At 38.2% G+C, this 16,236-nt stretch overlaps 1 protein-coding gene across 1 annotated transcript in view; it reads left to right on the top strand.

Annotated features, from left to right (window-relative positions):
• PXDNL (peroxidasin like) overlaps positions 1-16,236 on the top strand; it is a 504,118-nt gene that overhangs the window by 323,707 nt on the left and 164,175 nt on the right. Inside the window, exons 6-7 of the mRNA XM_015145355.3 lie at positions 7,367-7,438; positions 15,988-16,157. Coding sequence (XP_015000841.3) covers positions 7,367-7,438; positions 15,988-16,157 — 242 coding nt within the window. The remainder of the gene's footprint in view (positions 1-7,366; positions 7,439-15,987; positions 16,158-16,236) is intronic.

Below are 16,236 nucleotides of genomic sequence, written 5' to 3'. Positions count from 1 at the left end.
GTTGTTGCCATCATAATTATTAGGATTCTCTAGAGGGACAGAACTAATAGGATAGATAGATGCTATATAAAGGGGAGTTTATTAAGGAGTATTAACTTACATAATCACAAGGTCCCACAATAGACCATCTGCAAGCTGAGGAGCAAGGAAGCCAGTCTGAGAACTTGGAGTCTGATGTTTGAGGACAAAAAGAATGCAGCTCAGGAGAAAGATGTAGTCTGGGAGGCTAAGCCAGTCTAATCTTTTCATGTTCTTCTACCTGCTTTTTATTCTGGTCACGCTGGCAACTGATCATAGATGGTGCCCTCCCAGGTTAAGGGTGGGTCTGCCTTTCCCAGTCCACTGACTCAAATGTTAATCTCCTTTGGCAACACCCTCACAAGCACACCAAGGATCAATATTTTGTATCTTTCAATCCAATCAAATTAACACTCAGTATTAACTGTCACAAATAGGTAATAGATTTTTATTTCATTCCTTTTCCACTGTAGAAGATACCAATTTTCACTCTGAAGATCAGAATTTATCTTGCTTATGCTATCCCTGTGTGATACAGACACACACACCTGCATGCACACACACATGCATGCACACACACAGACACACACACACACTAGAAGGTCAATTACATACCGATAAGTGAACTAAATATATATATATATACACATCTTCACTCTGTTAGCTATGTTATTATCTTTATATTACTCAGATATTCAACATGTTTAGCCTACCCTGCAACTACAATGAAATTTCTTGCTGTTGACCATAAATTACCTTGAACAATTGAAAGTATATATTATTTTAACTAAATTATTGTAGGGTCAGGAAACATGCTCACATTTTATTTCTTTCTCTTTGTGTAAATATTATGAATCTGGCCACTTCAAAAATAATTGTCTTAATAAAAGGGCAATTTTCTTGTGTGATTTAAATTATTTAAAATAATGTCATGTCTTTGGTTCATATTTGAACTGTTACTTTCGTATATATTTTTTGCTCTTCCTGAACATTCTAAATGCATTATGTGCTTTTGCAATATCTTCACATTTTTTATGTCACCAAATTATATAAACCATGTCATTTCTCTTTTACACCAGAAACCCGTTTTCTAATTTGAACTGACTTTTCATTAGGATTAGTGTCATCTGCCATCAACCTGGAATTTCCCTTCACTAATTGCTTGAGTGAAGTCCATGGTTTCTCATCTCCATTCTTCCTTTTTCTTGTGTTACTTCTTTGTTCTGCTGGAACACATGTTGAAGAACTTACTATGAAAAGTCTTAAGGGAGATCGTTTTGATAATCTTTGAATGCCTGAAATTGTATGTATTATTTCCTCATAATTAGTTGATAGGTCATCTGTTATAAAATTGTAAGTTCAAGAAGTTTCCCTTGATCTTTGAAGAGTCCATTCTATTTCTTCTAGCCTATTATCATTCTGTTTTATAGGAAATAAATTTTATTTTCACAGAGAGGTTTAAAATTTTATGGTTATTCTTTATTTTTAAAAATCTTACAGGCCAGGTGTAATGGCCTGCGCTCCCGGCACTTTGAGAGGCTGAGGTGGGAGGATTGCTTGAGCCCAGAAGTTCCAGACTAGCCTGGGCAACATAGCAAAAACCAATCTCCACAAAAAATAAAAATAAAAATAAATTAGCTGAGCGTGATGGCAGGCACCTGTAGTCTCAGCTACTTGGGAAGCTGAGGAAGGAGGACTGCTTGAGCCTAGCAGGTTGAGGCTGCAATGAACCATGATTGTGCCACTGTACTCCAGCCTGAGTGAAGGGTGAGACCTTGTCTCTAAATAAATATATAGTTAAAATCAAAATAAAATCTTATCAATTTACATCAAGGAATGTGACTTTTCAATTATTGGAGTTTTCAATGTAAAGACAAATCCATCCACAATTTTGAAAGATTATCTTTAATTATTTATTTGACTATATTTCCCTTTATTCCTTCTGTCTTCTCTTCTAGACATACTGTAATTGAATATTAGATCATCTGGATCTCTACATTTTTTATCTTTTGTTTTATAATATCTGTTATTTTGTCATTTTGATTCCTAATTTGGTATGTTTTACTTAATTTTTGACATTTACTACGTGAAAATATTTTTTAATCAGAATTTAATTCCTAAGAGATCTTTCTTGTTTCCCATTTATTTATCTTCTATAGAAACTTATCCTTTTTTTATAAGTATGATATATATTGAAGTCTCTGAGTACATGTAATAATTGTAATGCTCTCTTACTTTTTTTCTCTAGTTATTGGAATTTCTCTGTTTCTTCTGGCATTGTTTTCCTTTTTTAAAATGTTGGTCTTTCTTTTTCATGTTCCTAATTAACCTCCCATGCCTTGTGATTCTTCATTGTCTATTGACATTTGAAATTAGAAGCATTTCAATTGGTAGTGTGAGTTTCACCTGCTCTCTTTTACATAAGTTTATTTTCTTACAAAATTTCCCCTTTGGTGTAAATTTTAGTTTGCACAATTGGAAGTAAAATGCAGGTTTATCTTCCTAAAATTCCAGAATGAGGAAGGCTTTTTCGCTTCGGTTTCAGCTCCACAAAAATTCCATTACTTTTCTTCTTTCAATTTGTTCAATTTCTTTGGGAAAAAATCTCTATTTCTATGTCTATCTCATCTATCACTATATCATTAACATTTTTCCTCTTAGCTGTTGGTGTTCTGGATGGTGGCTACTAATTATTGTGTTTCTCCATCCAGGTCTTTGTGAACCCTTGTTTCCAATCTCACTTCTCCCTCCTCTGCCCCTGCCTTAACTGTTTGGGGTCTCTGGGCGACACATAGTCAGATTGCTCCGCCTCATAGGATTCTCTGGGCTGCAGCTTTCTCTCCTATTTAATCTGTCAACATTTTCTCATGCATTTTATTTATCTAGAATTTGCTGAATACTCTTATCTGTTGGTGACCTTCCACATTCTGCCCTCTTGATGAATATGGATATATTTGTTCATATTAAGCATCCCGGTAATTATTTCAGTGGAGACTCAAAAGAGATTGAGGAAGATTTGCATATCTACTTCACTATTTTGGACTAAAATTCTTTTCCCCGTAACTTTGAAATTTGTTTGCTGAAATAATATTTTTATTGCTAAAATTATCCTATTAAGGCATTTCTAAATTCAAGCAAATTTACCATGACTTTATCTGCGAACTGCACATAGCCAAGTAATGTGCATTCAGCAGCAGCAGCACAATGCCTAGAATGGTTCTTTATTGTCATGATTTGACAAAAGCCCCTTTGTGTTATATTCATAAGTACTAACCTCTAACACCTGGGTAGGAATGCTCTTGTCAGTGAAGTCATGATCTCAATACAATCAAGGAAGTCCTGCATCTCCCTCTTTTCTATAAAAAGAAGGATTGATTTGAAAATCTTCACTTTACCAAGTTAGGTTTTCTCCAAAAGATAAGTCTTATCTTCAAACACAATCAACTACTTACTATTATGTTACCAAGCAAAAGAATCCAAGCACATTTAGTGGAGCCACATGGATTAGAATGTTCAAGTTGCTTTAGAGCTTGGTGCTCAGGCAGAAAATCGAAGTAGTGCTTTCATTAAAGTATGTCAAGCATTACAGAATTTGGACTTTTTGGCTAAAAATTTATGGTTGGTATTAAAGAACACAGAGTCCACCAGACTAGACAATGTTGTCTCTATCTGGTATGCACCTCACTAAAGCTGAGGCCATTTCAAAAAGTTTTCTCAAGGAGTAGGATCTGAATATGACTTTTACTCTGCTTCTCAAAAGTCTCCTGGATTTTCAAGGAATACATCTTGAAACATTAACCTAAACCTTAGGCAGAAGATTTACTTTCTTAGAACATTTATGAGGAAAGTGCTCATTCATTACTTGACTTTTTTGGATAATATGCATGTTTCTGTCACAGGAATGAGACAAGTCTTTGTATAAACTCTGTATAAACTTTGTATAAAAGTAGATACTGCTCAAATACTATTTTTTTGATCAAGCATCTTTGACAGAAGACAGCAGCAGCAAATAATTATATAAACTTTTTGGCCGGGTGCAGTGGCTCCTGCCTGTAATCCCAGCACTTTGGGAGGCTGAGGCAGGCGATCACGATGTCAAGAGATCGAGACCATTCTGGCCAACATGGTGAAACCCTGTCTCTTCTAAAAATACAAAAAATTAGCTGGGTGTGGTGGCGTGCGCCTGTAGCTACTTAGGAGGCTGAGGCAGGAGAATCACTTGAACCCAGGAGGCGGAGGTTTCAATGAGCCGAGATCTTGCCACTGCCCTGCAGCCTGGCAAGAGTGAGACTCTGTCTCAAAAGAAAAAAAAAATCTATCTATCTATCTATCTATCTATCTATCTATCTATCTATCTATCTAAACTTTTTAACATAGGAAGAAGTGCTTTTCAGCTTCTTGTTGGGAGTAAAGCAATCAAAGTCGTCTACAAGCAGAAATCAACAAATGCATTGCAGAACTGTTATGAAGATTAATTTCAGGAAAGTTGGAAAGAAGAAAGGAAAAAAAAGAAACTACAAGCACACATTTTTGCACCCCATGCAAATCAGTACTGCTAAAACAGTACTACTGTTTTAATTTACTGAATACTACTAGGATAGTATTCTAGGAGATAAACAATGACAATTATTATCATAATTTCTCCTTTATACCTAAAGGGACTGAGACTTAGATTAATCTGCTTGAAAGGAAATTGTTATAGAAATATCAAGTAGCAGTAATATCTGATTTGGGAATCATATAACATGTTTGACATAAACTGCTGTAAAATATCATTGATTTGGATATTTTGTCACCATTTGTACAAAATTAAGAAAAAAATTCAAGAATGATTTTTCAATATTTACATACCTTGCTTCATACCTTGCTTCAAAATCTGTGATGATGGAAATGTTTTACTTTTCTTTTGATTTGTTTTGCCTGTTAAGCAATAAATTCTGGTCTGCTTGGCTTGGAAAATAAATAATATCTTTCAATATTCAATCATGGATGCAATTTCCAGCCTCTAAAATACATTTAAAGAAAGAACAACAGTCTTTCTACTGTTGTTATCTTGCAGAACTGCACTACTTATAAAATAATGAAGAAAGCTTTGATTTTACCTAGCAAAAATAAAGCAGGCATAAATTGTCCTGGTAATTTGGCTTTTCCCAAGGTTCAGTGCAATCTACTATAAGTTGTTTCTCCATCGTGAAACTCTGTTCCAGTGTTCCCCAAGATAAGGAAATGGCATACGGCTAGGGCTTGATGTAGAGAATGAGAATTACTGCGTCATACATCTGCACATTGTTGAAGAAAAAGTTATTCAACAACGCTTGTTAAAGCATGGCAAGAAAGATGTTATTCAAGGAGGGCCATGGTGACAGGTATAGGTATAGGGCCCCAGTGCAATGGAGTTATGCACTGGGGGAGAAAGATTGGGCTGAATTCCAAATACACCGTGAGCAAGTGGGAGTTGATAGCCCAGGAGCAGGGTAGAGTCAATGGATGAAAAATCACCCAGAGGAAACATTAGGGGAAAGGCTCAGGGTGACCCTATTTAACAGGACTCTTTGTGATGATCAAATATCACATGGGAAATGATGCGGATGAGGAATTTCAGGTGTCAAGGGGCAGGAGGTGCTGGTTAAACTTAGTAGCAGGGTTCTTACTAAAATTGGACAATGTAGAGATGGACATGGAAAGCAGAAAGTCAGGTCTAGTTGGAAAAGAGCTCAGGAGAACCTGTGTAGAGTTTGGTCAAGCAGAGAGTCTTTGTCAATATCCATCTTCATGTCATCATCTCTAGCCAATGCTTCTGAATTGGGTGAATCAGATGGGGCCGGTAAAGACAAGCACAGGGAATCAAAATAGGAAGGATCAGGAAAACTTTTTATCTTCTCAGATGTGCATCAGTGAAATTCAAGTTCCCAAAATAGTAGAAATAGTTTGGCCCCAGCTCACTCCCCCGACCTTAATGCTTAATATAGTTAAAATAAAGCCAAAAACATAAAGGCAAAACACTGATAAGAAAATATGGCCACATAATTTTATTTAATTTTGTGACAGAGGTACTAGTCATGAAGTATAGTTCATAAAGTGGCTGGATGTAGCTAATTGTTAAGTTTAAGATATAAATTGATTATTTATGCTAATATCCTTGAGTCTTAATAAAACTGGTTTCCATCTTTTCTCTGTATTGCAGAGACCATCGTGTTTTCTCTCTTCACACATGGGCTTTTTGCGAATATGTATTCACTGGTCCTCGTTACTAGACAGTCCCTGGCTGGCGATTTTCTTGGTCACAATTTCTCTGGTCATAACGAGGAGAATGGGTATAGCCAAGGCAGTATGGAGAAAGCCAAAGCCAGTGCAGGACTGCTTGGATGGAGGGAGAGGGAGAAGTACTGAGGCCTGGATCTTCTCCTCCTCCCACCACCCTCCATCACCTCGCAGGGGGCACGGCCTTATAAGTGCACCTCTCTGTGATCTGGCCCTGGACATGTAGAAATGGCTGACTGAGCAGCAGAGCTTGCACATCTCCATGTGATCCCACACGTGCAGGATTACATCAGTTACTCAGGCACCTGCAGGCATCTGTTGTCATATATTGTTGTTCCACTTTTTTTATTTTTTATTTTTTTATTTTTTTTTGAGACAGAGTCTTACTCTGTCACCCAGGCTGGAGTACAGGGGTGCGATCTCACTTCACTAAAACCTCCACCTCCCCGGTTCAAGCAATTCTCATGCCTCAGCCTCTGGGGTAGCTTGCATTACAGGCACCTGCCACCATGCCTGGCTAATTTTTGTATTTTTGGTAGAGACAGGGTTTCACCATGTCAGCCAGGCTGGTCTCAAACTCCTGACCTCGAGTCATCTGCCCAGCTTGTCCTCCCAAAGTGCTGGGATTACAGGCCTGAGCCACCATGCCTGGCCTGTGCCATTATTTTTAAATTTAAAATATTTAGTTCACAAATAAAAATTGTATGCATTCAAGGTGTACAACATGCTGATTTGATATATGTGTACATTGCATGCTGATAATGAATACATTGACTATTTACTTTGATTTCGTCATACTTAAATGTTTATTTTTATGGATTTCTCTTTAGCATTTATAATCTCTAAGTAAACTAAAAAAATCAAAAGTATACAGGTGTGAAAAAATACCCATACAGTAGTGGTAGATAGAGATATGTAAATCTTTAAAACAGATGGTTGTGTAAATGACACTCTGACTTCTGTTTGCCCTTTCTCACTGAAATATTTCAAAAAAGGTATGGGATTCACAGTTAGGTGAAAAGAAAGGTTTTGTTTGTCAAACTCATTATTATTGTATGGTGATTAAAGTTTATCTTTTGTTTTTCAGATTTTTGCATAACAACAAATTATCTAAAATCCCGGCTGGGAGCTTTTCTAATCTGGATTCATTAAAAAGATTGTAAGTGAAAGCAAGTGCATTAACACAAAAACCTTATAATTTCCTCCAAAACAAATCCCAAACTATGGTTGGTTGCCTTCTCCTGCTTTTGCTGTGAAAGACATTGCAGTTCTAGCATGTTAGGGAGAAAATGGTTTTGTTAACTGCAGAGCGATAGAGAACCCAGATAGTCTTCTGGGCTTTCATGTATTCTCTTAGAAGTGACATTTGAAAGGAGTATTGAAAATAGAAGTTTTCCTTGGTTCTCTGTAATATCCTTGCTGGCTAAATCTAAAGACTCCCAAGGCTTCCTTTTCCTTTAACTTTTTTATGAGTAAAGAGATGTGAGAAGTTCCAAAGAAAATCTGATTCCTCGGGCCAGGCTTCAGTTTTCCCTTGTTGTACGGAGTTGTCTTCCTACTCATTTCCTCCTACATTAAGCAAAACAAAACAAAAATCCCCATGCTTGCAAAGTCTGTGTTCTCCACGCCTTCCTTACTCCTGTCCGTGGGCTGATGTCCATCACTTTTTTACACCGTTGTCTCCACCCTCCTTCATTCCAGCTGTCTCTTCACTCCCATCTGTGTGTAGCCTTCTACACTACTGATGTTTTATTTTGTGGTTACCGCCCCCCGCCCTCCCCCAGTCCTCGACCCCAAACACAAATATAAGTTCCAGTTATCAGAAAAGGATAGATGCCTGCTTCCCAGATGTCAGTCAGGGAGCACATAATGGAAAACTCACACAGGTGTATCCATCACTGGCCTTGGAGGCTGTATTAGTCTGTTCTCACACTGTTAATAAAGACAGACCCGTGACTGGGTAGTTTATAAAGAAAAAGAGGTTTAACGGACTCACAGTTCCTCATGACTGGGGAAGCCTCACAGTCATGGCAGAAGATGAAGAGAGAGCAAAGGAATGTCTTACGTGGTGGCAGGCAAGAGAGCCTGTGCAGGGAACTCCCATTTATAAAACCATCAGATCTCATAAAACTTATTCACTACTGTGAGAACAATATGGGGGAAACTGCCCCTGTGATTTAGTACCCTTGACACATGGGGATTATTACAATTCAAGATGAGATTTTGGTGGGGACACAGTCAAACTATATCATTCCACCCTTGGCCCCTCCCAAATCTCATATCCTCACATTTGAAAACAAATCGTACCTTCCTGACAGTCCCCCAAAGTTTTAACTCATTTCAGTATTAACTCAAAAGTCCACAGTCCAAAGTTTCATCTGAGACAAGGCAAGTCCCGTCTTCCTATGAGCCTGTAAAATCAAAAGCAAGTTAGTTACTTCCTACATAAAATGGGGGTTCAGGTGTTGGGTAAATACAGTCATTCCAAATGGCAGAAATTGTCCAGAATGAAGGGGCTACAGGTCCCATGCAAGTCCAAAATCCAGTGGGATTTTCGAATCTTAAAGCTCCAAAATGATTTCCTTTGACTCCATGTCTCACGACCAGGCCATATTGATGGAATAGGTGGGCTCCCATGGTCTTGGGCAGCTCTGCTCCTGTGGCTTTGCAGGGCACAGCCTCCTTCCTGATTTCTTTCATGGGGTGTGTTGAGTGTCTGCAGCTTTTCCAGGTGCATGGTACAAGCTGTCAGTGGATCTACCATTCTGGGGTCTGGAGGATGTTGGCCCTCTTCTCACAGCTCCACTAGGCAGTGCCCCAGTAGGGACTCTGTGTGGGGGCTCCAACCCCGTATTTTCTTTCCACACTGCCCTGGCAGAGGTTCTCCATGAGGGCCCCATCCCTGCAGCAAACTTCTGCATGGACATTCAGGTATTTCTTCACATTCTCTGAAATCTAGGCAGAGGTTCCCAAACCTCAATTCTTGACTTCTGTACTCCCACAGGCCCAACACCACATGTAAGCTGCTAAGGCTTTGGACTTGCACCCTCTGAAGCAATGACCTGAGAAGTATGTTGACCCCTTTTAGTCATGGCTAGAGCTGAAACAGCTGGGATGCAGGGCACCATGTTCAGAAACTGCATAGAAAAGGGGGGCCCCAGGCCCAGTCCATGAAATCATTTTTCCCTCCTAGGCCTCAAGGCCAGTGATGGGAGGAGCTGCCATTAAGTTCTCTGACATACCCTGGAGACATTTTCCCCATTGTCTTGGTGATTAACATTTGGCCCCTCATGACTTTTCATATTTCTGCAGCCAGCATGAATTTCTCCCCAGAAAATGGGTTTTTCTTTTCTACTGCAACATCAGGCTACAAATTTTCAAAATTTTTATGCACTGTCACCTCCTGAATGCTTTGCCAACCAGAAATTTCTTCCACCAGATACCTGAAATCATCTCTCTCAAGTTCAAATTTCCACAGATCTCTAGGGCAGGGGCAAAATGCCACCAGTCTCTTTGCATAACAAGAGTGACCTTCACTCCAGTTCCCAACAGGTTCCCCATCTCCATCTGAGACTATCTCAGTCTGGATTTTATTGTCCATGCCACTATCAGCATTTTGGTCAAAGCTATTAAACATGTCTCTAGGAAATTCCAAGTTTTCCCACATCTCCCTGTCTTCTGAGCCCTTCAAGTCTCTAGGAAGTTCTAAACTTTCAAACAGTTTTCTATCTGCTTCTGAACCCTCTAAACTGTTCCAACATCTGCCTGTTATCCAGTTCTAAAGTCCCTTCTACATTTTTGGGAATCTTTACAGCAGTGCCCCACTCCCAGTACCAATTTACTATATTAGTCTGTTCTCATACTGCTAATAAAGACACACATGAGACTGGGTAATTTATAAAGAAAAAGAGGTTTAATGGACTCACATTTCCACATGGCTAAGGAGGCCTCACAATCATGGCAGAAGATGAAGAAAGAGCACAGGAATGTCTTACATGGCAGCAGGCAAACGAACCTGTGCAGGGGAACACCCATTTATAAAACCATCAGATCTTGTGAGACTTATTCACTACCATGAGAACAGTATGGGGGAAACCACCCCTATGACTCAATTATCTTCACCTGGCCCTTGACATTTAGGGATTTTTACATTTCAAGGTGAGATTTGGGTGGGGATACAGTCAAACCATATCAGAGGCTAATATAGTTTGGATGTTGTCCCCTCTAAATCTTATGTGCAATTGTAATCCCTAGTGTCAGATGTGGGGAATGATGGGAGGTTCATGGGGGCAGATCCTTCATGGCTGAGTGCTGTCCTCCCAATATTGAGTGTGTTTTCTTGAGATCTGGTCATTACAACCTGTGTCACTCTCCACCCTTTCTCCTGCTTTCACCATGTGAAGTGCCTGCTTCTGCTCCTCCTTCCGCCGTGAGTAAAAGCTTCCTGAGGCCTCCCCCAGAACTAATGCTGGTGCTATGCTTCCTGTACAGCCTACAGAACCATGAGCCAATTAAATCTCTTTTCTTATAAATTACCCAGTCTTAGTTATTTTTTTATGGCAATTCAAGAATGGCCTAATACAGAGGCCACTTTTGTTGTGGTTGCTCTTCTAATATTGTGTTCCTAGACACAGGTCCATGAGCAAGAGAATGTTATGATTAAGTAAAAATCAGAGCCCTGAGGAAAATAAATCCAGGCCCAACTGGTGCCCAGAAATAACGCTCGTAATCTTTGAGTTTAATCAAGGAGACATTTCATCCACTCCTAATCCTTTTCTTCAAGTCTTTATTTCCTACTCTCTTGGTAATTCTCATGTCAGACACACATAATGCTGCTTCCCAGTCTTCTTGATGTTCTTTGACTGTATCTAAGCCCTCAAAAGTCTTGGATATGGTCATCAACTGACCATATCTATCTATCTATCTATCTATCTATCTATCTATCTATCTATCTATCTATCTATCTAATCTATCTGTAAAGTGGTACGAGTGTAGATTTGTTACATGGATATATAGCATAGTGGTGAAATCTGGGTTTTTAGTGTAGCCATCACCCTAATGGTGTACACTGCACCCATTAGATAATTTCTCATGCCTCACGCCCACTCCACCCTCTCACTTTTCTGATTCTCCAATGTCTATTATTTCACTCCCTATATCCATGTGTATGCATTATTTAGCTCCCACTTGTAAGCTTGAAAACATGAGGTATTTGACTTTCTGTTTCTGAGTTATTTCACTAAAGATAGTGGCTTCCAGTTCCATCCATGATGACTGCCAAAGTTTTCTTACTTGTCAGAACTGGCTGCACCAGCCATTTGGAATAACACATCCATTTATTCTTGTTTTTCAGTCCTATGTGGGATATGCAAAATGCCAAGACATTTTGTAACAGGGTCATAGGATGTTCCATTTTGGTGGTGGGAGAAATATTGTGTATTATTTTCTACTTGTCTGTTTTCTCTCTTTTTTTGAATTTGTTACATCAAATACGGTTAGAATCACTGTCTTTGTATATTTGCAATTATAATTCCCATGCAGTGTTTCTTGTCTATATAAATTTCTATCTGGGTCATTTTTGCCTTCTGTGACTCAGAGAAAGTTTTGAAGTGCCAAATCCCTTAGTTTTTTCTAATCTCTTTTTATTATTCTTTCCTGTTAAATCTTAGTAGCAGCTTTTTTGTTCCAGCCTCCTCTTACATTTACTGAAACAGCATTCACTCCATTGCTGGAACACACATGCAAAAATAACTGCCAATAAAGAGGCTGAGGGAGTTCTCCTTACAGTGATGTGCCAGTATGCACCTTACATGCATGCACTGTGCATCCAAATGTTTTCAGATGATTTTTTTAGTGTGTTATTTTGATGAAGTATCTTTATTTTATGAACTTATTTTGTGGGAAACTGACACACAGATGATTTGAGCAAACTGCTCAGGGTCCATGAAATCCTGATGGGTCCAAGATGGGGTGGAAACTGGGCATCTGTTTATTCCAAATCCTCAACTTTTGTCTTATTTAGACTACAATTTAGATGAGAACAACAGAATATAGGAGAGCAATAGAGGGCTACGCCTACTATTAAATAAATTCCACCTTCAACAATAAAGTTTTTCAACTGAGGAGTGTCCACTCACTGATAGCATGTGAGGGCAGAGAAAGCAGCGGGAATTCTGCCCTTGACTCCAGGCTTGGCACTATGAAGGTCATCCAACGCTGGGTTCTCCATCTGTCATACCGTTTCTAACTCATGACAATCACACCCTTCACAAGTGGACTATAAAAATCAATAAAATGTTCTTGATTTTGTTTTGTTTAAAAGTGTTTTTGGATCTCTAAGTGAAAGGGATTGTGTAAGTACAAGTGAGGTGTTACTGTTTTCAAATGGAAAAGATTAATTTACCTGGCACCACTTTTTTCCTTTGAAATTTTTCATTGAGCAGAGAATATGTGCAAGTGAGTAATTATTTTAGTGCTGTGATTCTTGACTGCATACCATCAGAGGGGCTTTCATTTATTATACTTGGTATGATATTTGATGTAAGAGCACTTTCAAAATGGAGAACAGTAAAATAATGATTTTAAACATAGTGTATTCAATATTTAGTATAGTCTAATAAAAGTTCATAAGAAACATCTTTCTTATTGATTGACCCTATTGCTTCTTAGTTTTCAATAATCATGGCTCTAAATTATAGGCAAAATTTTGAAAACGTTTTCTCATGATAAATTTGAAAATTATTTATAAAGATTACTCAGATTATCATATGAAAGTATAGTTTTACTACTAGATTATTTTCCAAACACAAAAGGAGTTTTTCAATTGGCAAGTGAAAATCTGTATCCTTTTGTTGTTTTCTTCATGTTTTGCAACTCCACTATGGATGAGTATCTTAAATTGAAAATAATAATTAGAAAGAAATGAAATCTTGTGCTTAGTTGTTACCAAAACACATAAGCATGAGGACGCATAAGGGAAGGTATAACTGAGGGAAGGCGATGAGTAAGCAGTGATGACTCTGGGAAATGGGACAACTGCATGGTGAGGCTGCCATGCTCGGGATGCTCCCAGGGGATGTATATTCACATCCTTGCTTATGTTCAATTTAGACGAACGTCATGGTGATGCTGAAGCGAGAACTTACTCCTTTATATTTAGAGGAGTAAGTTCTTGTATGTTCCTTTTTGAGAAAATTACAAGAAATTAAACTCAAAATGTAAATGTGAATGTTGAACACAATACTATTGAACAAGATCTGTTTTATAGCCATGTAGCTGGTACAATAAATCAGTCAGTGACAAGGAACAGCCAAGGCCCGCTGAACCAACAGCGCTCTCCTGAACAAGTGCTAGTTGACTTTTACGACTTACACTTCACTCCCGACAAGGCTGACAGAATTCCCTACTTTAGCCATGGCTTTATATTCTCACGTTAGTGTGAAGTCTTGTTGGAAACATTAAGCAAATAATATCTATATGGTTAACTAACTTTTCAATAAGTGCAAATCTTTTTCCCTTTAGCAATTTAAAGCTACTAAATATAGCTATCATTTTCAGGGTAATATAATAAAATTTAGATACAGTTATAAAAATTAGTCATATGAATTGGGTATCTACAAAACATTTTATGAAACTGTCAGATAATAAGACTTTCTTAATTTTATTAAAATGTATACAGTTGTTTTAGGAAGTGTTTTAATTTCTACGTCTAGAGAATAGCACAATTTTTTACTTTCAGGTTTGTCTCTTCCAGTATCATGACATTGATGCAAATTTCTAAATTAATACAATGAAGTGATATTTTTATTTGCAAATTGATATCTTTAGATTTAATTTATGTTTGTGTGCTTGTTTTCCATATTTGTAAGGACTTTTGTTCATGAATAATTTTGATTAAAAGTTATTAAAATTGTGGCATTTTGTATTCTCCTCCAGTCACATAGGACACTACTTCTTACAATCAGGTAGAAGCAATCTAACACCTATTGTAAATATGTTCACATTACTGTTTCATTGCTGGACTTCCTTGCATAGAGTGTGATCCAGTTGCCACCATAGACAGACTTGTGAATTCCACTTAGCAAAAGCTCCCTTTTTAACCCACTGGGAGAAATGAAAAAAGTATTAATCATTTCTATACCTTTTTGCCAGACATCTTTTGGCAAGAATGGAGGTACATACACATAAATCTCTTTGGTGATCTATTTTATTTCATGAGGAAAAATATGCTAGAAAAAATTAGTGAAGCACAGTAAACCTTGGCAAAAATGAATAACTTGTGTGCCTATATTAGGAAACATCATAAAGAAATGAAAAGAGCCATTGCCTTCCTATTACAGTCTGTATGTGGCAATTCCAGAGGGGGACCTTCTAACCGGGACTTTGAGCATTACAAAAAAGGAAAGCTTGGCTTCTGTCCTTTAGAGCAAATGGAAAACACAGAGAACACATGCCTATCCATATTAATGCCAAGGAGTTTACAAAAGAAAAAAGCCAACTTCCTGGGGGAGCTGCGTGGATCACACATCACATTTATAAGCCTCCTTTGGGCAGCAAAGCTTCTACCACTCTTTTGAGTAATCCAAAAATATTGAAATACCACCACCGCATTACAGCTTCCTTGTTCTATAACACATAAACAAAGCAAACTGGAACCCTTCCATACTTACAGCTTTTTTGTTTGTTTGTTTGTTTTTGCTTTTGGGACAGGGTCTCACTTTGTCACCCAGGCTGGAGTGCAGTGATGCCTTCACAGCCCACTGCAGCCTCCAACTCCTGGGCTCAAGTGGTTCTCCCACCTCAGCCTCCCAAGTGGGTGGGACTACAGGCGGGTGCCACCATGCCTGGCTAACTAAAAAAATTGTATATATAGCCATAAAAAATAATGAAATAATGTCCTTTGCCCAACATGTCTATAACTGAAGGCCATTATCCTAAGTGAATTAATGCAGGAACAGTAAACCAAAAACCATATGTTCTCACTTATAAGTGGGATCTAAATATTGGATACTCATAGTTATAAAAATGACAATGATAGACACTAGGGACTACTGGTGAGGGAAGGGAGGGAGGGGAGTGAGGGTTGTAAAACTGTTGGGTACTATGTTGAGTATGTTGGTGATGGGATCAACAGGACCGCAAACCTCAGCATTATGCAATATACCCAGGTAACAAACTGCACATGTACCCCCTGAATCTAGAATAAAAGTTGAAACCATAAAGAAATTAAAGAAAATTTTTATCTTTGGAGATGGAACTTTGCTAGAATGCCCAGGCTGGTCTCAGACTCCTGGCCTCGAGTGATGCTTTTGCCTAGGCCTCCCAAAGCGCTTGAATTATAGGCGTGAGCCACTGCACCTGGCCATACTTACAGTTTTAATTCTACATTTCTCTAAAACAAATAAGGATTCGTTTCACCTCACAATTATTTATTTGTAATAGACATAGTGCACATTAAGGGAAAACTGCTTTTCCAGTTTTAAAGTGACTTCTCAAAAACATGGTTAATATGAAAATGTGTCTACTTTGTGCAAGATATGCAACAAGTTAAGTGATTCTTAAAATCTGTTTATTGGTTAATAGAATACTGGAGTCAAAAATGTAACAGACAAGGTAAATCAGGGGGAAATTAAATATTACCACTCAAAAGATTTATCATATAAATTAATAGTCCCTTTTAACAGTTGTACTTCTTGCCTGCATTCCTAGGCGTCTGGATTCCAACGTCCTGGTTTGTGACTGTGATCTGATGTGGCTGGGGGAGCTTTTACAAGGCTTTGCCCAACACGGCCACACCCAGGCTGCGGCTACATGTGAATATCCCAGGAGACTCCAAGGACGTGCAGTTGCTTCAGTAACAGTAGAGGAATTCAATTGCCGTACGTAAATTTCAATGTGTACATAACATAGAAATGTCTCTCATTTGCTCTCTTTCTGTAAAGGTTTATTATATAATAT

The sequence above is a fragment of the Macaca mulatta genome, chromosome 8 (assembly GCF_049350105.2).
Source record: "Macaca mulatta isolate MMU2019108-1 chromosome 8, T2T-MMU8v2.0, whole genome shotgun sequence".
NCBI lineage: Eukaryota > Metazoa > Chordata > Mammalia > Primates > Cercopithecidae > Macaca > Macaca mulatta.
Note: the sequence above shows the minus strand (reverse complement) of the source record. Positions and strands in the feature narration are given on the sequence as shown.